The sequence below is a fragment of the Sceloporus undulatus genome, chromosome 4 (assembly GCF_019175285.1).
Source record: "Sceloporus undulatus isolate JIND9_A2432 ecotype Alabama chromosome 4, SceUnd_v1.1, whole genome shotgun sequence".
In the NCBI taxonomy this organism is placed as follows: Eukaryota; Metazoa; Chordata; class Lepidosauria; order Squamata; family Phrynosomatidae; genus Sceloporus; species Sceloporus undulatus.
This window is the reverse complement of record NC_056525.1, coordinates 109,686,490-109,713,812: the sequence shown is the minus strand read 5'-3', so window position 1 is coordinate 109,713,812 and position 27,323 is coordinate 109,686,490. Positions and strand designations below refer to the sequence as shown.

At 40.5% G+C, this 27,323-nt stretch overlaps 1 protein-coding gene across 1 annotated transcript in view; it reads right to left on the bottom strand.

Moving 5' to 3' along the window:
• The window catches only part of ABCA4 (ATP binding cassette subfamily A member 4), a 121,624-nt gene that overhangs the window by 67,250 nt on the left and 27,051 nt on the right, over positions 1 to 27,323 (bottom strand). The window contains 7 exon segments of the mRNA XM_042463556.1: positions 1,530 to 1,706; positions 4,020 to 4,225; positions 10,074 to 10,271; positions 14,638 to 14,754; positions 17,284 to 17,423; positions 19,967 to 20,207; positions 22,095 to 22,184. Coding sequence (XP_042319490.1) covers positions 1,530 to 1,706; positions 4,020 to 4,225; positions 10,074 to 10,271; positions 14,638 to 14,754; positions 17,284 to 17,423; positions 19,967 to 20,207; positions 22,095 to 22,184 — 1,169 coding nt within the window.

Here is a 27,323-nt window from a genome sequence, read left to right as displayed (position 1 = left end):
CTGAAAACAGCACACTTCTAAATAATAAATATGTAATGAGTTGTTGTTGTTTTAAAATCATCCTACTGAGAATGGCCACGAGAGGGCTCCTTCTCTTCAGAGGTACCATCTTTCAAATCAAGACAAACACAGAAGTGTTGCTGCTTTGGTTGTACTTCCAAAGCATAATTAAGAAGAGAGCAACAGCTCTAAAACAACCCTGATAATGGAGATATGAATAATGATATAAATGGGATCTCTCCTCATTGTATGTTGAGCCTTATACTCTTAATTTAGCTCTCTTTTTACAGAAAAATGTTGGCATTATCAAAATGGAGTGAAACCAGCTAAAACAGGTATTAAAATCCTTTCCCTGTATGTAAAGAAGTTATTCAGGATTAGTGATGATTGATGACAAATCAATGGAATGCAAAACCTCTGGATTGAGCTAGATCCCTGGCTCCTGCCTCTGTAACATGAAACTATTTGCGCCGCTTATAACTTCAAGACAGCTGTACTTAACAGAAAGTTGAAATAAGTGGCTTCAGGATAGGATATTGTTGGTTTGTGATTCACCAAAATCATGCTTGCTAGGAGGGTTCTGTCCTCACACACACATCTTGTACCACAGACAGGTGAGCTTCTCCAGGCCCCTATTATGCTTATGGAACTGTTATTTAATACACATTTACTTTATCTTTCATCTAAGAACTTCAGCATGCAAGACACAGTTTTCCCTCTCTCTCACACACAATATCTTCAGAACAACCTTGTTAGGAAGCTGAGACTCAACTGAGCTTCAGGGCTGAGCAGAAGTTTGAACATTCAACTAACACCACATCTATTGTGAGTTGTGAATAATAAGTGAAAAGGCTACTTAATGACACATACACACAGACTTTAAAATCTGTTGGCCAAAAATGGCACAACATAATTAGCAGTATGGTCTCTGATGTCTTGATAGGAGGATTTCCTAGGGTTCAGTTTCCCCCACCATGTATGATGCAAAAAAATCTGGTGAAGCTGCTCAGACATAGGGAAAAGCACTACCATCTTAGAGCATAATACTGTTCCTGAAGAGAACATTAATCTTTTCAATAAGAACACAAACAACCAGACGATATAGGCATGTGTGTATATATACACTTGTATTTTAAGCAATACTCTGTCCTCATGGGGGAATCCTTACTATAAATTCTGCAGTTTCTTCCACTTTCATGTATTGTGAATGAATCAATAGGTCCCTGTTTTGCAGTGGAAGTCAGATCAGACCTAAAGTCTCCTTGCTGTTCTCTTTCTTAAGTACTCAAATACTATGGTGCTTTATTTTCTGTTTTTATCTCTGGCTTAACTAAGATGCACAACTTTGACTCTTGGGGGTAGGGTGGGGGGGAGTTAGTAGAATAGCTTCATCTAAGGATTTCTCTGGCTATTCAGCAAGATCAAAGGCAAAATTAGCTAAGCCTCTCATAAAACCCACTGTGCCACTCTGCCAGTGCTAGCCACCCAATCGTTATCTGGAACAGATCCCTGGAGCTCTTCTTACTCACACGTCATCTACAAAGCATGGATAGGGCATTTGCTGCAGGTAGATCCCTGGAGGCACTTCTGTCCCTGTCTGGGTTTTGATAATCCCATGCTCAATCATGTCTTGCAGATATGCAAATCCTCCCCAGATGTAGCGCAAGTCATCTACTGGGTCAGCTCTTGGACCAGGATCCCAATACCTGTGAAGACAAAGCACATATTGAGCCCAGAAAGCTAAAGAGTATCTATGTATGTGCATAAGCAAGAGAGACTAATGTATAAAATTAAAGTTGCCAGAGACCATGGGCCACAGTAAACATCATGTATACTACACCATTTCCCCCAAATGCAAGATTTTTCTTTCACAAGCAGCTAGCTGGGGTAGCGCTATCATTAGGCAGAATGAGGCAACTGCCCTAGGCATCAGATACAAAGGGGTTGGGAGGCAGTAGGGGCAGTGAAGGGGAAACATTCCTCCTAACTCCCCTAGCTATTCAGCTCTGCTAGAGGACAGAGCTCTGTGTGTGTCCCATGGCCTGGCCTGCTTACCTCACTTATCTGCTGTTGTTAGTGTAAGACACAATTACACTATTAATGCTGTTTGACACTGCTTTAACTGTCATGGCTCCATCCTATGGAGTCTGGATTTGTAGTTATGGCACCAGAGCTCTCCGATAGGCTATTTAGCTCTGAAAGCTAAATATCACACAAAACTACAAATCCCAGAATTTCCACAGGATGGAGCCATGGCAGTTAAAGCAGTGTCAAACTGCATCAATTCTGCTTTGCAGATGCAGCCACAGTCTCGTTGCCAGTTTCTGGAGATTATTGCACCTACAAATCTCACTGAGAAAGACGCGGGATTGAAAACTGGGTGTTACCGCACACAGCAGAAGCCGGGCGAGTGCAACCCGTGCCATACTAGGGTTAGGGACCGTGCGGTTGCTGCACGGTCCCTTAATCCTAGTACTGTATGCCGCCAGCACAGCTCTTTAGCGCCATGTATACTGGGCCATTGTTTTGGAGAGGAAACTATCTAGAAGCCCTGGTGGCACAGTGGTTAAATACAGGTACTGCAGCCACAACGTTGTAAATTAAATCCCAGGACTCCAGGTTGATTCAGCCTTCCATCCTTTCGTAGGTTGGTAAAATGAGCATTCAGCTTTTCGGGGACAATTTGCTTACAGACTGTAGACTGTTTAGAGATGGCTGAGTTTACTATGAAGTGATATAGAAATGTAAATGCTATTGCTATTACTTTCGCTTTCTTAAAATGTAGAAAAACAACCTAATATTTGAGGGAAAAGCCCTCTAAAGCAAGAATGATACTGAATACAAATGTTAACTCAGTATTTGAGAAAAGTAATGACTAAAAGGACCATTGAAATACTCTCATTACACTTCCAAATAATGCAGATATCACTGTTATTTTCATATTCTGCATAAAAGGGCAGCAAAGTGTTAAGTCTCTTTCACACTACACAACTATAAGACTTTGATATCTCCATTGATGCATCCTAAGATTTCACAGAATGGAGTCACGGCAGTTAAAGTGGAATCACAGAACTATACAGTATACTGTACTTCAGTTAACAAAGTAGATCTGTTCCTGGTCATTATTTCTTTAATAGAAATTTATTTATATTAGAGGTAGAAATAACATGGGAAAAATGGGGATAGTTTCCTACAGCACAGAAAACAAGAGTAGCTCAAATGTGTTTCAACAGACTTTCTATTCAGAACTAAAGATGTGCACTTGTGAAATAAAACAAGCAGGTCAGGTAAGCATTGCATGAGTAAACAAAAACTTTTGGAATCTTGTAGAGAGTACCTCAAGGCTTCTTCCAAAATTGTATCCAGGGATTTTTTTCCCCTTTCACCAGACACCATTTTTCTAATAATCTCCATTTTGGTAGCCAAATTTATAGCTATAAGCTTTTCAAAAACATGTTGGGGTAGCTAGTGAGGCTTATCCACTATGTCTTTGTCTCTGTTTTGTTCTTCACACATGCTCAGTAAGGGTTTCCAAAGGTACCTGTTGCAAGGAGACACACATGGCTACAGCTGGATCAGCTATAGTAGAATCCTCTCCTTTCCCGAATCAAGCTTGTTTACTACAGACATGCTCCTGCAACCTAATGCCAAACATTTGTGTTTCTTCAACTCTCCTTCACCATAATCCTAATTCCAAAACTGCTAAAAAAATAAAATTAAGGCCCTTGTAACTAAGACAGAGGAGGAACTAAGGAAACATGCAAAGACTATGTAAATTGAAAACTTTCTCAGAGGCTTTGTTAACTCAGTTATTCCTGTAATTGTTTCACACGAAAAAAAACACTAGTTATTTAACTCACTACATTCCTCTGACAATTGGGGCACCATTTGGGTATTCTGCCATAGTTACCGAAACACCAATTTCATATGATGGATCCAAATCTCTGGGCCCAGTTTCAGATCACAGTCAAAACATGGATCATGTTTGAACACCCCGTGAGATGAAAGACTACAGTCACCTGTCTTTGATTTTGTTTGTTTTTTCCACTGCATCTATATCCATACGAATCTTGTATTTCACATGAGGAGGCAGTTCTCTGGCTGTTGAGTCCAGGTCAGGAAAGACTATAGCAGCCCAGAATTTGTTTTCCTCCAGAAGACAGAGGGCCCGATCAGCTACCTCAGTTTCATCAGCTTGGCCTTCAAATTTATCAAGCGTTAAGCACTGCAGGTAGTAAATTGTGAGTAAAACACATTAGAATAATATGGCAAGGCAATCTACCCAGGTAGTCACATTTGTATGATTCAGGCACAAATGAGTAAAATCATTTCATTACCTTGTTATTGCTTATGCTAAAGGAAACATAAGAAAAGTTTTTTTTGGGGGGAGGGATTTTCCCAGCATGGTCTGTATTGACAAAACTTCTTGGTGGTCTGTTATCCATCACTGGGCATAGTCAGAGGCAAACGAGAGTATAGACACACAGCCATGTTAAGCAGAATTTGCAAAGTGAACCAAGGTTTGGGCAAAACTAGTTCACAATCTCCATGGGTCTTTCAGCTACAGCCCATGGTCTCCATGGGTCTTTCTCATTCCTGTTCTAAAGCTACATCACCAATATACATTGAAACTAATGGGAAACTGAATTAACTGCCACCATTTACACCATACAATCATGTTCAAATAATGTGTTTTGCATGAATGTATTCACAAATTATGGCCTGTCTTTGAAAATAACTGGGAAGAGCAAGAGGGTCTTGAATTACCAAAAGGAGATACTGGTTTTGAAAGAAATATAGTACAGTAGATGTTCTTTTTGCTCATGGTGAGGGAGTATTGAATGGGCACAAGTGTAATAAGAGAGGTGCCTAGGGTTTCTTGGTTGGGAAACGTTTTAAGGATATAAGAAGAGTTCTGCCAGACTAGACCAAAGGCCTTCTAGTTCAGCATTCTGTTTACAGAGGGCCCAAGAAGATGAACAACAAGACACTTCCATTTCTGTTACCCAGAAAGTTTTATACAGAGGCTGCAGACTTCTAGCATTTATGGCTAATAGCCACTGATGGCCTCATTGTCCACTGTTCTAGTTTAGTCTCCTTCCAAAGCCATTCAAGCTGGTGCCATTACTACATCTTAGTAGCAACATGTTTCACAGTTTAATTGTGCCATATGAAAAGTAGGTTTTCATTTCTCCTGAATCACCTTTAATGAATATACTGAGTTCTCTCTCTCTCTCTCTCTCTCTCTGTGTGTGTGTGTGTGTGTGTGTGTGTTAAGTGCCTTCACGTCACCTGTTGACTTGTGGCGACCCCATGAATTTCATAGCATTTGCTAAGGCAAGGAATACTCAGAGGTGGTTTTGCTAATTTCTTTTTCTGAAATATTGCCTACAGCATCTGGTATTCATCCGCACTCTCACATCCAAGTACAGTACTAACCAGGGCTAACCCTATTTAGCTTCCAAAATCAGACAGGATCTGGTGCCTTTAGGATATTTAGGCCCTTCATAATGGGTTCTACACATTTATTATTTCTTTAATTTATTAAAATATATATAGCCTTCTCTTTATCATAGGATTTCAGGGTGGCATACAAATAGAACAAACACTAGTATTATAAGAGAGGAAGAAGAAATGTCCCCCTATCTATTTTCTATATACCATGAATCATTTAAAATACTTTTATCACATGTTCTTTTAGTAACCCCCAGACTAAAGAGTCCCAAATACAATATAATTGATCTAGATACTTTCCTCTTGCTGGGTTGGGTGTGGGACGTAAGAGCATTGCCCTATCAAATAAGAATTCCACTCCCCAATTACATTTTCCTTCACCCCCCAAATTTCTTGCACTGCAGAGTGAGACACTGAAAAATGTTTACACCCAGAACCTTGGTATGTGCTTCCATTTCCTTGGTAACTTTGCTTGCCAGGTTTTTCTGGATGCCTAAACTTTCTTTGTATTTCTAAATTTTCAACTGAACGTTTTAGTTACTGTAATGCTAGAAATTAGGGACTGAAAGAAAATTGGTGGCAGAAGAGTTATTTTGAGGCAATATCCTCATTTTGTCCTTCCCTGTAGCACTCCTGGGAAAGGTATAAAGGGACTGTGTTTGTTGGTTACACCAAAATATCCTCAAAAGCAAAGGACTACTAAAACTGACAGCTAGATTCAGTTTCAGCTAGCTTTTGCTACCCCCCCCCCCCCACACATACTCATAGGATTTAAGCCCAACTATATACTGAACAACATTTAAGTAAAATCTTGTTTAACTGTGTCTATTCTAGTTGGAACTAATAATAAGATTAAAATGTATATGAATTCAGAGTCTTCAAATTAAGACTTGGAGAGCAAACACAATTACTAGAAAGGAATGTGTGTCGTGACACAAACAGCAGGCACACAATAGCACACACACCTATGTTTCATGTCTACAGGAAATGAGTATACAATTCTAGTTGGCTCCAACATAAATAACCTCTTCCTTGAGAAATGTAGTACCCACCATATATATTCCAAAATGAGAAGTGACTGAGATATGGTTAGGAGTGGGAGATGTCTCCTGAATGTGAAATGCATTAGATATCACGGAATCAAAACTGAACTGCAATGAGCAAACAAGTGACAAAGTTCTTCTACACTGGTCCAAAACACACTGCAGAAATAATCCAGTTTAAGACCACTTTAACTGCCCTGTAGTTTTGTGAGACATTTAGCCTTCTGTGTCAGAGAACTCTGGGGCCAAAATAAACTACAATTCCCAGTATTCCTTAGCACTGAGTCAGGGCAGTTAAAGCGGTCTCAAAGTGAATTATTTCTGCAGTGTGTTTTGGAATCCAGTACATTTTCTAAACACAGTAACTAAAGTAATGAGCAATAGCAAGTACATTTCTATACCGCTTATCCATGTACTAAGCGGTTTACAAAGTGTAAGCTAATTGCCCCCGACAAGCTGTGCAAGGTAGCTCTGGACTAGTATTATTACAGGTGTAGCAAGGTCTAAAACTTAAGTGGAATGACTTATCCTGGTCTATGTTACAAGTTCCTAAAAGAGATGAGATCTACACAAGGAAATTTAACTATATCCAGTCTTAACCACTAAACTACAGTACATTAGTTTTCTACAACAGACACTGTGCTGTAACTATAGCTACTGATATAATGACATTTAACCTAGCCCTTTATTGTATGACTGCAGAGAAAGCAGTTGGGAACTGCATTAATGACATGGCCAGGATCATGGAAACATATAATCACATACAGTATTTGTATCCTTCTGGTGCTTCTTGCTTCCAAATTAGGGAGCTGTTATCAGGTTTTCATCTTGGTGAGTGGATGGTATTTGGTTTCTAAACTGACTGGGAAGAAATGTATTTAATTACCTCACTTCATATAATGCCACAGAGTTAACTTGTTTGATCTTATCTCCTTGATGATCTCTTGCAAGCCAACAACCAACAATTACTGTACATCAAAGTGCTCACAGACAAGGTGTTATTTAACAGGCAGTCTTCTCTGAAATGTAAAGTCTCCTTTGTTTAGCTTTGTCATCTAAACTAAGAAATGTTTGCCATTTTGCTCAAAGGGAAAACACACACACACAAGTGCCTCTGCACAAAAATAAACTGACAATACTGCAAAAGATGTCTTAACCTTAGAAGAAAATATCAAGGCTACATGACCTATTCGTTACGTGTGCTTTAAAATATTAAATATAAATGGATGCAAGAACACAATGATGATTGTTGTTGTTACTCTTATTGCTGGGTTGATGATGACAATGATGATGATGCATATAAGGAAGATGCTCAGAAAGTACAATTTGATCATTGAATCTAAGAGTCAAACTACATGTAATAATTAGTCACATGAATATTTATGCCAGTATTTTTTAAAGAACAAAACAATCTGGCTGAATATTTCTTCCACCATTCTGTTTTTATCCTATAGAGAAAAGTTACTTTCCTGATCATAACAGAGTGGTTAATGCATAATATTAGTGACACTCCAAGCTGCAGCAGCTAGAGTCTAAAGCATTATTTTAACCACACCATTATGCCCTGGCTGTGTTCCACAAATTTCCTGAATTTTGAGGTTTAGTTAAACATTTCAAGTTCCACTCTCCCTCAATAACACAATAACAAAAAACAATTCACATATCGGTGTGCATAGGTTTACGACATATGGTGCTAGTGCATGTTTGTATCTTTTTTGTGTGTCTATTTGCAAGAGACTTGCAAATAGCTGCATTGCATTCCCTTTTTAAATTATTCATGTGGAGTCTGCCCCACCTGTGCCATCAATCAGAAGGTATGGGGCATTATCAATCTCTGCCACGGCCTTTCTTTAAAGACCCCAGGGAATTCCTCCACCCATTGTTCTTTTCAACTCTCCTCCAGCCCCAAATCAAAAGTCCACCTTTGTATCATTACATTTTGCTCCATTAATGAGACACACCCACTATTTCAAACAAGATCAATGCCCAATTAGAAACGTTCCACTGAAAATACTATTGTAACCACCCTTTACATTTCATAAAGTACTAAAGAGTTGAAAAGTTACATAATTACAGGGGAAGAGGACCCTTTTAGGCTAGCTAATTATTGAGAGCCAGCATGGTGTAGTGCTTTGAGCATTAGACTATGACTCTGGAGATCAGGGTTCAGTTCCCTGCTTGGTGAGTCACAGCCCCATTATAGGGTTGTCTTAGGGTCTCCATAAGTTGGAAATGACCTGAAGGCACATAACATCGATTATTCCTAGAATTAACTTTCATCTAATTTTTTCCAGGGTGCGTCTGACTCAAACTACATATGCAGATAGGTGGTCCCAAGTGTTTTAAGAAATCAGATCCAACCTCCAAAGCAGCCAGATTGATATGGTAGGAAAATTTTATTTATTCCTTTCATCTTAATTTGTCCCCCCCCCCTAAAATTTAAATGCTGTGGGTGCACACCTTTGGAATCTCCTTTCCCAGGAAAATATTTACTGGCAAGGCAAATGAGAGTTGCAGTGCAACACATCTTTAAGGGTATCTTGTTGAGAAATGTATTTCCAAACTCATTGGGAGCACTAATCTTTGGGTTGCAAATGCAGGCAAAGCGAGGATGGGTGCCATGTTCCAGGTGCTAGGGCTGTTTTTCTTTTCCAGAAGGCCACAAAGTTTTTGTGAGATCTGATATAGATGGGGGTGGCCAGCCAGTCACAGGCAGCCTGGTTAGCTGATAGAGGGAGGAGCTCAGGAGCAAGTGGAGGCTCCACTCAGGTTCAGTCCTGACCCATATAAGTTACTTTCATCACCATGCCAATAGTCAGTTGGCTTCAATCATCCTTTTGTGACAATTTTAAAATGGGAGGGCAGATCCAGTTTCGGAGTAGATAGAGTCAATTATACTCAGTGTGAAGTGCCACCTTAAGGGAGTCTAGGAGTGCAGGCAATAGCAATAGCAAGTACATTTCTATACTGCTTATCCGTGCACTTAAGTAATACCTAAGTGGTTTCCACCATGTACGCCAATTGGCACCAACTAGCTGGGTTCTCATTTTAGAGACCTCGGAAGGATGCCAGGCTGAATCAGCCCTGAGCCCCTGGCTGGTATTGAACTCAAAACCTTGTGGTTTGTGAGTGAAGTGCTGCAGTACAGGCATTTAACCACTGCACTAACAGGCAACCAGATTATGCCTCAATTGTGGGTAGATGGCTCTGCCTCACTCCCAAGTAGCTGAGAACCACACAGTGGTTTTCACCCAAGTGGATTCTCACAGATGTCATTCCAGGACAACCCAGCAGGTGAGCTGGATGATGGGGCTTCTTCCATCAGTTAGCAAGTAGGTTGATGGGCAGATGAATTGCCATCAGGTTAACTGATTTTTGGATACAGACCCATGTTGTGGAACAAGCCTATTCAGCAGTGGCCTTTACCATTCCAACAAAATGTGGTCTGTGTTCATTCTTGCTAAAGGAAAGCCCCACACTTGCTGCTGGATCCACCAAACTCTATCATAATTATGTGGCCAATAGTAATGAGAAATACATCCCTCTCTGTAGTGAACCATAAGATATTAGTCTTACCTCCAGGTACTGGTGAACTACATGCAGAACCTGGTTGGTGACATTGAAAATATTCCTCCAATTAAAGTTCACCGTGCCTTCATTTCTTTCCTCTGGTGGCGCATTGGAGAGAAAATCAATCACATCTTCTACTGTAAAACCTTCCGAACTCAGCTGCTCATTTAAGAAACCTTTCACTGTAGGGTTTTGCAAAGTGTCCTATGGGGGAAACAGCAAGTTTCATAGACAGTCCTCCAGGGAAATCACAACCTTGATGACTCTCTGAGAGAAACTCAAGGTTATATGTTAGATATGTCCTCCCAAATCTTCATTTTACTACAATAAAATGAATTCACAAGGATTTCCAGGGAATTATTTGATCCCTCCCACATCTGGTGACTGTTCCTCTCAGAGGCCATTACCCAAATCCATTTTGCCCATAACCACATACATTTCAGATTTCACAGCCAAACTAGGAGGAAATTATTAAAATCGTGAGGGGGCACATTTGCTGAGAGAAATCAGTTGACAAGGGAAGCATTAAACCAGGGCTTAGAAAATTTGCTTTTCAAACTACAGTGTGATGTAAGGGATTTTTCGGGGGGAAATATTGTTGCGTTTATTAGAGAAATAAAGTTAAATTATAGTTATGTGTGTGATGTATCATAAATCAAAAAAGGGACGTGATTTATGGAGAGGGGACGGAAGTAAATGTTGGGAGTGATTGGCTGAATGTTTAATAGGATGTTAAAAAGTCTGGTGCATATGATAGCTAAGGGGCCTAAATACCCTAAGGCACCAGATCCTGTCTTGGAAGTTAAGCAGAGTTAGCTCTAGTACTTGGGTAGGAGAGTGCCAATGAATACCAGATGCTTTAGGCTATATTTCAGAAGAAGGAACTGGCAAAACCACCTCTGAGTATTCCTTGCCCATGAAAATGCTATGAAATACATGGGATCACCACAAGTCAACAGGTGATCTGAAAGCAAATACATACACGCACATAAATGAAAGTTAGGAAAGGGGTTACTTAGGGATAGGGATTACTTAGCCTCAGGAGTGTTAGGTTCAGTTAGGATTGTGAAGAAAGAGGGAAACAGTTGTTGTAGTGGTTGTGTGCTTTCAAGTCATTTCTGACATATGGTGACCCTAAGGCAAACCTATCACTGTGTTTTCCAGGGCTGAGAGTATGTCACTTGTCCAAGATCACCTAGTAGGTTTCTATGGCTGAGCGGGGGAATCCAGCCCTGACTTCCAGAGTCCTAATTCAACACTCCAGCCACTATACCAAACTGGCTTTCAGGGAAAGTGTTAGTAGGGTTGATTAGGATTTAATCATTTATATTTATATTATACACCTGGGCCTATGGGAACATTGCAATAGTGGTACTGGTTGACTTTAGACACACGGTTCTGTGGTGGAAGCAGTGGCTCAAGGGTGGTGGTGGGATAAAAATATAAGAAAAAAGTTTCACGAGGACATCTAGAGGTCCCCACATGTGATCACATAGCAGTGTGGACAAGTGGAGATGCTTATATTGGGTGGCAGTAGCAGGATAAAGACTTCACATATAGCTGCTAGAATGCCATGGTCAGTTTGGACACTGGTCATGTGCAGGCTGAAATGTTTGGGAAGTTGCAGCTCAAAAAGTAACCTGTTTAGGCAATGCATTAAGCACAATCTCCACACACTTAGTTTTTGCCCTGTTAGTACTTCACCTCCACACATTCATCATAGCATCTAGTTAACATGGTTACTATAATGCAGGAAAAAGAGAAGTATGTTGGACCCTTGATAACAAAATCCATGGATGCTCAAGTCCCATTAAATATAATGACATAGCAAAATGGCGCCCATTATAAAATGGAAAATCAAGGTTTGATATTTGAAATTTATACTTTTAAAAAGATTTTCAAACCATGTATGTTTGAATCCGTTTATAAGAAGGGCCAACTGTACTGATACTGAAATTCCAAACAATTAACTACTTTGTTGTCACGGTTAACTGCCCTTGAGTTGAACCACAACTCATGGTGACCACACTAAAAAAGCTACTTTCTATCCTCCCCCCACTAAAAATTCTTTTTCAATAACCTAACTTAGCAAGGAGGGAGGGAGCTTTTTAATTGCTACTATTGTTAAAGGAAGCAGGAGTCAGAACCTCCTGCTGTACTACAAACAGCAAATCACTCAGAGATCTTCCAGGTGGTATTACTGATTTGCCTTCTTCCTGCTCCTTCTCTAGGGACTTGGTGCACAAATCCTGACTGGCATCAGCTGCTCAAGAGCCAGCATGGTGTAGTGGCCTGAACCTTGGACTAGACTCTAGAAACCAGGGCCATGGAAACCCACTGGTGACCTTGAGCAAATCACACTCTTTCAGCCTCAGAAGGAGGCAAAGGCAAAACTCCTCTGAACAAATCTTGCCAAGAAAATCCTGAGATAGGTTCACCTTAGAGTTGTCATAAATCAGTAATAAACTGAAAGCACACAACAACAAATAAATTGCTCAAATACCAGTTCTTTCTTTTACCTCTTGACAGAATCCTTCCCTTCATTCTCACATAAGAGGCCTTTACTCCAATTTTGTTGTCTCATTTTATTGTCCCATGCATTCATTCGTGGCTCCCAGACACTGGATTTCATAACAATGTAAATGTGTCCTGCTACCTGGGATTTGTTTTAGTGGATTATACCAGGAAAAATCCCTGAGATTATACATTAGCAAATGCTGGAATGGCAGTTCCTGACTCTATACAAAAGATTTGACTGAGTTAGGGACTAATTTTCTACCACAGACCCTATGAGAGTCACACAGCCTGCAACAAACAAACCATAACCTGAGTTTTTTGGGGGGTTTCAAGCTAGGTGGTTGTATTCTAGAGGAGTTTATTCCTGATGTTTCACCAGCATCTGTGCCTAGCATCTTCAGAGAATGCTGGCATGGAAGTGAGTGGGGTATATATATATGTGTGTGTGTGACCCTGGGTTGGGAGAAGTGGTTTACATGTTAATCTGTGTACAGGGCTCCCCCGGGTTACGAATTTAATTCGTTCCGCGGCGCCATTCGTAACCCGAAAAGCATTCGCAAGCCGAAGCCCCATAGGCGCTAATAGCGAAAGCCGCGATTTGGTGCGAAAAAGCGCCGAAAAGCACCAAAAAAAATTTCGTAACCCGAAATAACCTTCGTAACCCGGAACAATTATTTTTAATGGGTTTTTTTCGTAACCCGGAAATTTCGTAACGCGGCGCATTCGTATCCCGGGGTACCAGTGTATTGTTCTGTTGTTGAATGGCAAGGCTTCAGGGCAGGAGAATAGGCAAGGAGGAGTGTGTCTAATTAGTGATCCATTGTCTGCTGGGGGGAAAAAAAAACCCTAATCCTGGGTGGTTTTTATCTGCGTTTTGCTGGGTCTTAATTTTGGTGTTTTTCAGGATTGGTAGCCAAACTTTGTTCATTTTAAGGGTTTCTTCTTTCCTGTTGAAATTGTCTAGGTGTTTGTGGATTTCAGTGGCTTCTTTATGCATTCTGACCTGATAGTTATTGGCATGGTCCAGAATTTCAGTGTTTTCAAATATCATTGTATGCCCAGGATGGTTTATAATGTGTTCTGTTACTGCTGATTTTTCTGGCTGACCCAACAACCAACACGGCCACATAGACTGAAAAATCCACAAAAAGTTATGGATGCCAGCTGTGAAAACCTTCAACTTCACATTAAAAAACCTAGAAATGGCCAGAGGTTTTGAAAAACAGATAGATTTTGATGTTGAACAGACAAGGAGACCTGCCTTGGAGACCTGCACTTTGCCCATCACTGCTATATAAATAGCTCAGTCTCGCAATGGAGTGGTGGCAGTGGTGATGGTCTGTTCTGATTAAGGCAGAAAACTACCATGCCAGCGAGGAGGAAATAAACTGTAGTTCCTGCCTAGTTTACCTCACATTTATAAAAAGAGCAACTCAGAGGCTAAGCTTGTGTTGTCACATGTTTCTTCATCAGAACTTTTTAAATCAATGATGCTCAACTTACTCATGAAGGTCGCATTCCTATCCATAGACAACAAATCTTTCAAAAGTTCTTAGCTAAATATCTATCTGTGTGTCAGACTGTGGACAAATATATTATTTTGGGTGGTCAGAGGTAGTTCATATAATCATAGGTAGAAGAGATCTTGGGAGTCATGCAGACTAGCTCAGTTCAGCATCGCTGGTAAACTGCCATCCAGTTTCAGATTAAATATGTCCAGTGAAGGAATGGTGATAGTCTGCTCTACATCACTTGTGGTTAGGAAAATCTTCCTATGGTTGGGATGAATTCTGTCTCCCTGCACTTTCTGCTTATTGGATTGGATACAGATTTAATCACAGTTTAAGCAGGCACACTGAAACCAATAGGACTGAAGTTAGGCAAGATTAACAAGACCCATTTATTTTAATTCTTTAATTCCCAAGTTTTACTAAATCTGGCTCTAACTCATTTTTTCTAGTCTTATGACTCAACAAGAGTCAAGACTATTTAACTTCCCACAATAAATCAGCATCCTGTAATTTTCTTATCATAATAATAGGTAAATACATACCCGGATCATGTTCATTTGCACACTGTCTTGAAAGAAGTACCACACCTGAGGCCCCACTTCTTTCCAGGCTCTAGCAAATAGATGGAAGCGCTCAAATTCCTCAAATGTAGAATTGGCCTGAAGTGTTAAGAAGTTGCAGGAAGAAAAGTGAGTACATGTGTGCATTAAGTGCTGACGAACACTATAGAAAATCAATGGGAGATCATCTGGACTTTAAAGATTATATTGTTGATTTCTGCACCGGCATTTGGGACCTCGTGGAGGACGTCCTATTTTAAAAAAGGGGCATCTCTTATAGACGCCCCGGGCCTAGTACGGACTTGTCCTACAAGATGGCACCGCCCTTCTACATGGCCGGCGCCATCTTTGCGTATCGGATGCTGAGCGTCCGTAGGTCGCTCCTTGACGTAGCGAGTGCGCCCTGGCGCCTCGCTACGTCGCAAATGCGACGGAAAAAAGAAGCCATTTTGAGCTTCTTTCGGTCCGCGGGAGTGGAGTGGGGCTCCGGCTCCCCCGCGGATCCTACCGGCGGCGGCGGCAGAGCGCCGCAAAGTGGGGTATGTACCCCGCCATTGTCACTCTATTCAAAGACATGCAGTGTTCTGGGGAATCAGTGTGCAAAGGGATCTTGTAATATCTTTGAGACTACAAGAAAGAGACATCAGCACAAGCTTTCGTTGACTTCAGCTACTTATTCCACCCATGCACCTAAGAAAGTAGATTGGCAATATGAAAGCTCATACTAACAGCTTCTTTTTTTCAGTTAGTCTCATGGTGCTACAAGATCCCTTTTAATATGGCGTTTGTATGACTTCTCACATTGGCGGGATACCACCGCCATAGAGTACGTATAGGAACGTATCGGGTTAGGAAGGGGGGTGCTTCCGCCACCCCCTAACCTAGTACGTATCCTTACGTACAAGATGGCGGCGCAACTTCTACATGGGCGCCGCCATCTTTACGTACTGGACGCACAGCGTCCAGATGTGTCGCGGCGCCTATGACGTCGCGAGTCCGCGCCAGGCGCCTCGCGACGTCATAGAGGCGCCGCAAGACGAAGCTCCGAAATGGAGCTTCTTTTTTGCTCCGCCGCGGGGGGAGTCGGCGGTTTGGCTGCTGCGGCTCCCGCGCGGAGCAAATGGCGGCGGCGGGGGGGGGGGGGAGGCTGCAACACGCGGGGTTTGTACCCCGCCTAGGTTAAGGAGGTCGTGAATCATTTTGCAGACAGATTTGCCAGGCTACCAGGGGTTTCTCTAACAAAAATTCAGCACCATAGGCTAAAAAGCAGAGTTTCCTGAGACTACTTGTTAAAATGGTTTCAAAACAAATGACAAAAAATAGTGCCATCAAGGCAGGCCTTAAGGATAAAAATGTTGAGGGTTTCTTTGAGTAGGGTACACTGAACAGAAGGATGCCTCCATATGCATCTGATTGTACCACATTCTCAGGTGTGTAGAATAAAACAACTATCAGCTAAGGAGAGAAGCCTTCCTATCCCAACAGCAACAGTGGATCTAAAATTTCCTAAATACAGTACATGACTGAGAAAAAAATATGGCTGTACAGCTTTTACCATGCTGTAGATAGCAAACATTGCCTCAGTATGAAAAGCACAAAGGACACCGAGCAACTTATAGAGTAGTTCTCTTTAGCTTTTCTGTGTTTTTAGTATTGTGAACTTTTAATTGTTTTAATTTTTGTGAGGCACCTTGAGTCCCAAGGTTGGGGAAAAAGCAAGGCATAAAACAACATCAAAACTGTAGGCCTCCCTCATCATCCCACATTGTGAGGTATTCTGGATAGTCTTCATAGGAGTTGAGGTCCAACAATATCTGGGGGGCCACAAGATGCACCAATGTAATTCTATAGGCGAGTGCTTTAAAGACAGTCAGAATCCAAGAATATCTGGAGGTCCATAACTTGCCCAGTCCTGTTGCTGATGGACAAAGTCTACCAATATCAGTGTATGCATCTCAAATGGAATCATGTTTTAGTTGCAAGTGCCAGCCATAGCTATGTGCCTTGTTAGTCTGTTTCAGCATGAAGAGACATGAAGGAATCTTGTAGAAACCTTGAGAAACTTGAGAGCAAAAATTTACTTTAAAATTATAATTCTAATAGTAACCAACACTTTGTGGGGGGCTTTTTATTATAACTAGTTACTTTTTTAAAAATTGAATTTCCAAGCTTTGTATTGTGCTCTATTGTCTCCTCCTCCTCCTTTCATGACAACAACCAAAGCCAAAGAATTTTAAAAAGATATTATCTCTTGGTAGCAGCCAGCAGGTCAACCCATTACATATTTCTGGCTGAGGCAGAGCAGCAAATGGCACTATTTCACCAAGTCCAAAAGCAAAGACACCAAGTCCAGTCTAGTAAACTCTGACACCTGCAGCAGAAAATCTAAAACAGACCCCTCTTGGCAGGAAAAATACAATAACATTAATGAATGAATAACTGACAATTTGTTACCAAATATATTGCTGTCTTGTGTAACTGCCTTACTATAGTCTAGCTAATATTAAGAGCAGATCTGCTTCCTAGCAATACTTGTTTCTCACTTGTTGAAGGAGGTTTCTTTTGTAAAGTGCTTAAAATACTGCCTACAGGTACAACAGAAAGACAGAGAGAAAGAGATCTTCTTACATTCTTTAGAATCCTCCTCACAGCAGGTGAATCAGGAGCAAAGAGGATTTTCCCCATCACCAGGGGTTTCACAGCTCTCCAGGCTATTTTGGTTAAAGGGTTCGATTCCATGGTCTGGATCAGTGTGTTACAAAAGGGTGCTATTGGAGGAAGGAAAGGAGGTCATACACCATACTACAATGACCCATTTTCTCTGTTCATGACATCCCACAGATTATCCTCTAAGAACAGTGTTTCTATAATTCTAATAAGAAATTGTAGCATGCAGTTTCTAGAATCTGAACCAACTACACAAAAGGGTTTCTGCTGCATCTATGCAGCCATCATTACTGCTGGAAATACAATAACACTCAGTGTTAAACATGTCTTAGAGAAAGCAGCAGTTATAAAGTTAATTAATGCTTCATTGACCTAAAATCTCATCATCTTATCCACCTAACCTAACTTCTCTTAGATCCCTTATTCCTAAGGATCACTCTTTTCTTCACCTCCTTCTTGCTCTTTAATTGATCCAAATGTAAAACTAACTGTGTCTTCTTCCTCTTCTAGTTTAGCTTTAACAGCAAAATGCATATGAAATAGAACGGACTTCCAGATAATATCCATTTTGACCAAAGGTTTCTTCTTCAAAATAGAAAGAATATTTATACAGTAGTAACCAGTTCATGAGAGGAAACCTTTACCTGACTAATACGTAAACTTCCCTAAATCTTTTAAGAGGAGCAATATTCTCACAAGCAAGGCTATTTCACAAGTAACTTGATTATAAATAACAAAAATACATGTAAGTAACACAATATCTAAATAATAAGAAAGCACATGCAAAATAAAAAGAGGGGGGAGAGGAATAGCCAAACATGAAAATTATACTTCACATATACAAATAATGCAAGTAGTAGAACAACACCGACCAATAAGAAAAGACAGAGCCCAGAGTTAATTCTGCTTGCTTACTCCTCTCATGGAGAAGGCTTGTAACAGGGCTCTAGAGTCCATGGTTTAAATAACAATCCCAGACAAGGCACAAAAACATAAATTACTTAGCTTAGCTTTAGCCCAGCACCCTGGCTTTCCTATCTCTACTGGAGTCCCTGTAATAAAAGTTTATTTTATTTTCTATAGCCGTTGGAGTCAATGCTCTTTAATCACAGTAGCTAGCTACTGCAGGGATGCACTCTCTATCAGTTACAAGATCAATGCATAGTGCCTTTGAATGACTGAAATACAGAGGGGGGGAAAGGTAAGGTATGTTTTACAAATGGAACAGAACAGTGCAGCCAGATCTTCAAAGGCATAAATATGCTGTCAAGGTGAACAGTTTTTATAGGATCCTAAGATAGCAGGTAGCATCTATCTAGAGAGCTCAAGGAGGCATCCAATTAAAAAATTCTCTAACAAACCTAAAACAGTGTACATAATAAAACAATTTTTAAAGTTAGTATGGTAGCAAAGAAATGGTTGTTTGACTATTGTTTTGATGTGCTACGATGTAAACAAATTGCTTTCTTACAGACCATAGCCTCATTATTCCTTTTAAATGCTTCAAGATGTCTTTTTCTGTTTGTGCCCTAAAGTTCCAGTGTGAATATTAAAACACACTGAAGACATTTTGATTTCTAGCACCAATTGCTTTTTTGCTAAACGGTACTGTCTGCAACCCAAAATCTCTTGATTAACAGATCATACACAACATCTGACTCAGTTTCATGGTTGTGACTGATATACAGTGTATAGGCCTCAGATGTAAAACCAGCAGTAACAGGCAGTAGAGTTTGTGGAAGAATCAGGAAAAGTGGTGGAGGAGGAGGAATCACTTACAGTATGTGTATGAGTTAGGCAAGGAAAAGACAGTAGGCCTGATAACTGTTCTGTAGGACTTACACTAAGTACTGTAATGTACACTGTTTATACTAAAGTGAGAGGTATACTTCAGTTATATAAACAGTGTCACATAAAACAGTACTAGAGCCGAAACTACTTTGTCTAATTCTAATTCTTTAGGCTGTAAAATGATGAGGATGCGGTGGAAGAATCTAAAGTAATTGGGCAGAAAAATAAACAATAATGAAACATATCATATCCATGAGATTAAACAGGGACAATTTAGTTTTTAGTATGCATAAGATCATCCAGTTTTGATGTAGCTGATTTAACTATGTGGATCTATGTGGAAAACTCAAGTTCTTGAGGACAAAGGATGTAAGAAATAGAACAAATTCAACAAAAAATGATCAAATACTCATTATCAAACCATAAATAGCATTCAAAAGATGGATTATATTCCTAACAATTATGGCAAAACTGGGCTTCTTAAAAACATTTTAAAAATCTTGATGTATAATTTTCTTATTCCCTCTAAAAACTGGTGGATCCAGCATTACCCAGTTTTCAATTTTCTTGTAGCTCTCTAAAGCATCTGGTGATTGTCAATGTCGAAGTGTAGACTCTATTCCAAATAAACCTACAGATCAATTTTCAAGCAATAGCACCCATGCATTGCTAGCAAGCATATACATCTGCCAGATCCTTTCCCTAATGATTTCAGCTGCTTTTTAGAACAGATGAAATGCTAATTGTTCAGGCCAAATACCTGAAATGACAGCTGGTGTAAATAGTAGCAGTATCAGTCTTCTCCAGAGCCCACAAGTCTAAACATGAAGTCATAGGTGAATGGAATACTTACTGGTTGCATTGTCATAATAATAAATTGATTCCTTCTTGGTGCCATCAACCCCGAGGAAGGCCTTGTAATTGTTATCTTCATACCAGTTGAGAGAAAGTATTCTAGATCCACCACCCTCTGGGTAACCACAGAGAAGGTTAGATAATGTACTCATCAACTGTCTTAAGGATGTTGGCTGTCCATCTTGTAGGAGTGGTTGCAGAGTTGTTAAGAGGTCCTGAACACTTGGCCTGCGTATTAGCTGTAATGAAACAAAGCACCTAAATGAATTGTTCTAGTAAGAGCAAAAATGATCAAAGACAATTGTGCACAGAGATGCACCTGTCTTAAGACTAAATGCCTCAGGCAGCAGATTCTGGGTGGATCTTCCTCTTGAGCTCCCATCCATTCCGTTCTGGTAACACCAAACCCTCTATACCACATATCCTTTTCTGGTCTTCCTAAACTAGCCTGTTGTCTCAGGAGTGGCAGAAAACTTTTTCCTGTTACTGCTACTGATGTATGATTCAGCCCTTGTTCCCTTTGGTTTCTTCACATGGAATAAGAAGAAAGCGACTTCTAAGACTGCCAAGATCACTACTATCCTAGGGCCTAAGATTTCAGTGCCAAAACTAGATACTTAGGGACAATCCCTTGTGACATCACAGGAAGCAGGCCCTGATAATGTCATTAATCACAGCCACAAATATGCCATTCAAATTTTAAAAATTAACAAATGGGGGATATATACTTTTGAAGGCTGGCCCTAAGATTCTTCCCTCTAGCCCTAAGGACTGTTGAAATAGGGCCAAGTTCTGAGACTCAGGACTAGGCTCTGAGATATGGAAACCTGAGTGCCTTCTTGCCTTTTGCTTCAGTTAGCAGCAAATGCAGCATTATTAAATGAACTTCCTCTGTTCCAGACTTTTGGCGATGAAAGAAATACACTCTGCTCCTTTGCTTTTTCACCCTAACATAATGCATACAGGGCACTAGTGGTGCCCTTCCTAAGCACCAGACAGTATTGATCTGATTGTTTTACTGTTTGGCAGTATTGTCTGAGGCATAATCAGGACTGGCCTTTCCATAATGTAATACAGGAATAGGTCTTGGATAGGCTGATCATACATACAGTTTTAAATGGGACAGCAGTGGCATTGCCCCCTCAATATAACCCAGTGTGGGTTAGCGGCAGCAGCTGCTGCACACATTACCTGAGGGCATTATAATATTACTCTCCTTTCCTTTTGTTTTATTGTACTTGCAGGCATTTTTATTAATAACTTTGTTCTACTTCATCTTCAAGTCTTATTATTATTACTATTACTGTTATTATTTTGCCTTGCATTCCCCACTGTCTTCACATTTCCTTATGTTACCTGACTTACAAGCATTGTTATAATTTACCTCTCCTGAAGATATTATTAGTGTTGCTGTTGATATTTGTATATTTATATATTTATTTTGCCCAGTACACCCTACTGCCCCCCAGTTCACTTTTCATTTTGCCTTTTCTTCCTTTCTTTTGCCCTTTCTCCCCTCATTCTATCTTTTCTCCCCTCTCCTTACCAACAGTCATCCTCTTTGGATTTCCCTTTTTTAGAGTGGTAGTTAATGAATCAGAGAAATATTCCTGGTACGATCCTGGTGAAATACATCCCCCCCCTACATCTTTCTAAATTGTTTATGTTTAATGAAGAATAATTGTTAGCTCAAATACGTTCATATAATAAAAACTTTTGTTATCATCTTACTTTTTCATAAATATGGAATATTACATAAACCTGTCCCATTTTTGCCATCCCAATGTCCCATTTGCATCTCAAGGAAATATGGTCAGCCTATGAAATTATGAAATGGCCAAAACAGTTGCAGTTTGAATTCTTTCCCTAAGAATGCCCATCTAAGGCCAATCCTAGTTGATTACAGTTGCCAGTGAAAAAAACCTTTGACTTAGTTTTGCCCTTTAGACAGAAAATAAATCCAGCTGTGTTTGTGGAAATGAAAGGCTGAAGCAGGAACTCTATGCTGCTGATTTTTTAAAAAAGAAAGAAAATGGGAGGAAATTATGAAGCCCCACTGAGCATGCCATCTGAATCTTGCTTTTTACATCATTCATATGTTATCTTCCCTCGCAGTAAATTCTTACCTCTTGCACTGCTTGGGACAACTCCGAAAGAATTCGCCCTGAAGATCGCAGATCCACGCCTTGTGTATTACTGTCTAAAACAGTGGGAAGCTGTAAAGTAGAAAGGGTGAAGGTTCATGAGACATGATTAGAATCTAAGGCAGTCAGGATAATGATGATGATAATAATAATAATATTAATTTATATTCTGCTTAATCTCAGGGAATCTCAGGATCCAAAAATTACTGTATATACTCAACTATAAGTCAATCTCATGTATAAGTCAAGGCCAGGTTTTAGGCTAAAATTAAGGATTTTTATATGATAAGTAGATAAGCTGAAGGTAAAATTTAAGGGCATGTAACAAAGGATGTCAAGGATGAAGCAAAGGAAAACCACACCAAAGAACTTACAAAATTCCAGCAGGCATAACTGTTTGTGCTCATTCTAAAAGCTGGATGGATGAGGAGGGAAATGCTGTAAACGGTGGTTGTACGATATGTGAAGAAGGTGACCAAGCACAAGCAGGGCTAAGAAAATGCACATATGTCAAAAAGGATGAAAATGTGAAGCAAAGAAAATGGTGGCTACGGGCCCGTACAGAGAGACCGAAATAAAGCTGCTTCAGGTCACTTTGGAGGTGTATGCTGTTTAAATGACACACACATCTTAAGAGACCAGAAGCTGTGCCAAAACTGTGCTCTAGTCCTTAGGACTGGATCGTGGCTTTGGCATGGCTTCCGGCCTCTTAGGACGCATGCAGCATACCTCCAAAATGACCTGAAGCAGCTTTATTTTGGCCTGTCTGTACAGACTCTACGTTAGCAGCGTTATAGCCTTCAACTTTGCTGATTTTAGCCTAGAAAAGCTGACAAACATACACAAATATATTATTGAAGTCTTTCAAAGCCTGATTCTCTTGGCGCTTCTTTGAGCGGAAATAAAGAGCTGCCATCGCCGCCATTTTCGGGCCCAGGCATTCAAAAAGGTCAGAAGTGATGCTGTGGCAAAATGCATAGAGGAAGTTGGTGTTTCTTTTAGGTGCTCTCTGGATGGTCTTTCACCTGAGCATTCTGGCCCCAGAGTTGCTCCAACCCCCTCCATTACTTTGGCCCTCCATTCTAATGAAGGGTGGTTGTTAGCATGCATGTCCTCCTGTGCTAGATGGTACATGCATCAAGCTGCATGTTGCTTTGCTCTGAAGTCAGAATGAGGTACGCAGCAGTGCTCACATGGCTGGGGGCCTAATTCTAACCTCAGAACAAGCAACCAACCCATGTTGGTGGAAGATGCACTGGGCTGCACAATGAGACGTTTCAAACAGCCACCCGGTGTGTGAACAGAAAGTATCTTTTAAAAGGGTATACCCCGGTTCTAGTGCTGAATAGGCTGGATGTCACCCACTCTGTTCATACCAGAACTGGGGTTTAGGCTGTGCATCATCCAGTCTCCCCACCAAGAGGACAGAGGGAGGCCATTTTATTTGGCCCTTGCAGAAAGGCCCATAGTTGCCTTTTTAATATAACGCAGGAGTGGGCAACCTTTCTTTTTCCCTGGCAAGGGCACTTCATCTCAGGGAAAACTGCCAGAGGTTATAATTGGCAGCAGGACAGGCTTATAGATAAGAGCAAAAAGTAAGTGAGTACCTCTCTCTCTCTCTCTCTCTCTCTCTCTGTCTTGCCCTACTAGCAAAGGGAAAAAATGCTGTTGTGGAAGCCTAATGCCTCACTTGCATAGGTCTATTGCAGTAAGACCAAGGGCCACAAGCCATCAGGTTGTCCACACTTGATACAATGGCACAGTGACCATTTCTCAGTGTGCCAAATATGGACTGGAGCACCGCAGCACAGGTCAAGATTTTGTGGAATCTGGAAAAAAATGCTTTTCTTTCTTGGATAGTGAAGCAATGTGTACAAGATTAATTGGAATGTGGGAGTGCTGTGCCTGTTCTCCAGTGTACAGACTGTGGGAATCATCTAATCCAAACATGAAGATGATCTACCCACTCCCTTTACCCTCTAGGTATCATTCTTTTGGCTTGTTGAAATTATTTCAGAATGCATCATTCCAGGGCATCACACATACCAAAGATTACAAGTGAGGCCTCTTGGTTCATATGCTGTCTATCACCTTATGAGAAAGTCCAGTCAAACCACGAAACTGTGAGATGAATGATTTTACAGGGTAAATGAAGAATTCTGAGAATCTACCTAATCCATATTGCTCTCTGTTCATCTCCTTGCTCTGCCACACACTCCCACCCATCCACCCACCATTGACTTGGATTATTTAAAATATTCAACCATCTCTCAGAAGAATTCATTTTTTAATCTGACTTTCTATTTCATCTTTTAACAGCCTTTTATTTATTTATTTATTTATTTATTTATTTACAATTTCATCAACTACAGCAGCAACAACAATAGTTCGTATTAAGCAGAAAAGGAGGGAAATGCTTAAATACATAATTAAATCTGATTATATTATATGTAACTTGTGTAGCATTCAGACTGTAATCCTGTACTTCCTTACCTGGGAGTATTTATTTATTATTTATTTATTTTATTTTTATTTACAGTATTTACACCGCACCCTTCAGCCCTAAAGGCTCTCAGAGCAGCTTACAATTATTATTATTATTATTATTATTATTATTATTATTAGTTTTAATTAGACGGGTCTCTGCCCTCAGGCTTACAATCTAAAAAGACACGACAAAAAAGGAGAAGAGAATGGTGGTGGGGAAGGGGATCAGGTCCAGCATTCTTCTCTCCCTCTGAGGCCTGGACCAAGCCAGATGGACTGAAGGGAGGTCTCTGCTTCTTAAACCCTGTTTACTTTAGGACTTAATGCAGAGACTGGCACTGTTGTTCTCATGGGGGTTGTATCCACACTATGCAATTATAGCAGTCTGATACCACTAACACCATGGCTCTAACCTATGGAATGCTGAGATTTGTCATACGGCGAGACACCCTTTCCTAAATGCCAACTAGAGCTCTCTGATAGAGAACTGTAAGTACCTCAAAAATTGCAAATTCCAGTATTCCAAAGGATGGAGCCATGCTAGTTAAAGTGGTGTCAAAGTGCTGTAACTGTTGAGTCTGGACACACTCCATATGAAGTCATCTAAAGAGTATGGTAATGACTTTTGTTGTTGTTGCATGCTTTCATGTCATTTCCAACCTACGGCAACCCTAAGGCAAACTTATCATGGGGTTTTCTTGGCAAGATTTTTTTCAGAGGAAGTTTGCCATTGCCTTCCCCTGTGGCTGAGAGAGTATGGCTTCATGACCAAGCTGGGAATCAAACCCTGGTCTCCAGAGTCATAGTTGTTCCCACCAGTGATATACAATGAGGGTCATTCAGAATCCGCGGTAATGACTACTTTGGTTAATATGGTTTCTGAATGATGCTCATTGTATATCACTGGTGGGAGCAGGTAAAACCACTTCCTGTTGCTATTACAGCTAGGAGAAAATGATCCTTAATGTTCCAGGAAGCAGGCTTAACTTGAGACACTTTGCTGTTTGAGGCAAAGGATAAAATGACGAGTGCACATGTACACAACGTTCTATGTGTGAAGATGACGTCTGAATCTTAGTTTAACTCTGTAAGGCCATCTATGACACCTGAAGGCAGCAAGACAGTTTAGGGGACCCAGGACAGGTTGTGTTGCATATACAATTGAGGGAGGGAAGAACTGGCAAGTCAAGAAAAAATTGGAGCCTTTTATCACCTCTATTACTTTCCCCTATTTGTAGCTTCTGTTAACTAAACCAATCATTTAGCTCTTAATGGTGAGGGAGTTAAATAGCTAATTAACATCTAACTAATGGTGAAGGAGGAAAGGAAAGATCTTGATACAAAGAGATTTCGTCTGGGTAGCACTTCTGTCTTGTGTGTAATGTGTAGCATCCTTATAGGCATATAGTGATGATTGTGTTGAATATGTATGCTGAACCCTTCAGCAGTATACATGATGACTCTTCCACTCATCTCTGTCTTGGATGCTTAGGGGAGGTCATCCTCTGGAAGACTCTGTTCAACCATTTTATCTCTTGCTGATCACATATAGATACTGGCAAGCTGCACTTCTCTCATTTGCCCCTTTTCACTGGGCCCTTCTGCCTATTTCTTGAACTTCTTTTCACCTCACTGTCCCATTCTTCTCTTCCTGAGTGATAAAACCACAGGTTAGGGCAACACTGGAAAGAGAGGGCCTCTTCCATCTGCTGCTCCTGGAAAAGTGCTATCCTAAAGCCATTCTGCAATATAAGATGCTAGATGTTGGACCACTCAAGGAGACTCGGACACAAAGCGCCATTCAGCAATGAAGTTCACTAGGTGGTCTTAGGCAAATCACCTAACTGACCTCACAAAATAGTTGTAAGTATAGGATACCCCTGTGATAGGGTCACCATAAGTAAAAAATGATTTGAAGGCACACAACAACAAAATAGGATAACCTCATCTGTCTACTCCATCCCGAGGTCACTGGAGGATGGGTGGAATATATGACAGAAAGTGAAAACAGTTCTCTTTAGTTGTCTAGGAGTCTGGACAAGAGAAGTTATGAAATGTAGAACACAGCCAGCCCTACTGTTGAACAGTTGTTGCTTCAAATTCACTTCATGTTAATGGAGTTTATCACACAAAGGAGATTGGGAGTTTATCCCATGAATATCCTGGAAAAATCACGTAATTACACGAAATGCTTTCATAGGACGTTGCACAAAACCCGCCATTAAATTGGTCATGAAGAAGCATTAAGGCACATAGGCACATCTTTTTTTACTTTTCGGATTTCAGCGACAATACATTTCTGAGATCACTTTGCGCAATTGTGCGTGATAATCATTTGCACAATTACTTGCCATTTTTGCTTTACCTGCTGGATGCTTTAAATGCACTTTAAAGTCTCTTTAATGCCAAAATTATAACCAGTGTTATAATCTTGTTTTAAAAGAGACCTCTCCTGGGCAATTCTCTAGAGAGCATTTGAGGGACAAAACAAAATTCTCGTACCAAATGGTGGTGGTGGTGGTGAGCATGTTTGAGCTCCACATCAATCCCCAGTCACTTCAAGAACTCATTTGTGTGATTTGCCCCTCTTTTTGAGAAAGGGCAATCACAAGTGAAGGGTCACATCACAAAAGCAGAAATCTGCACTAAGCGGCAAGCTCCTTCTTTTTTTCCCCCTCAAACAACTGAACCAATCTGGCTCTTCTCTGTGGATTCATTTTGAAT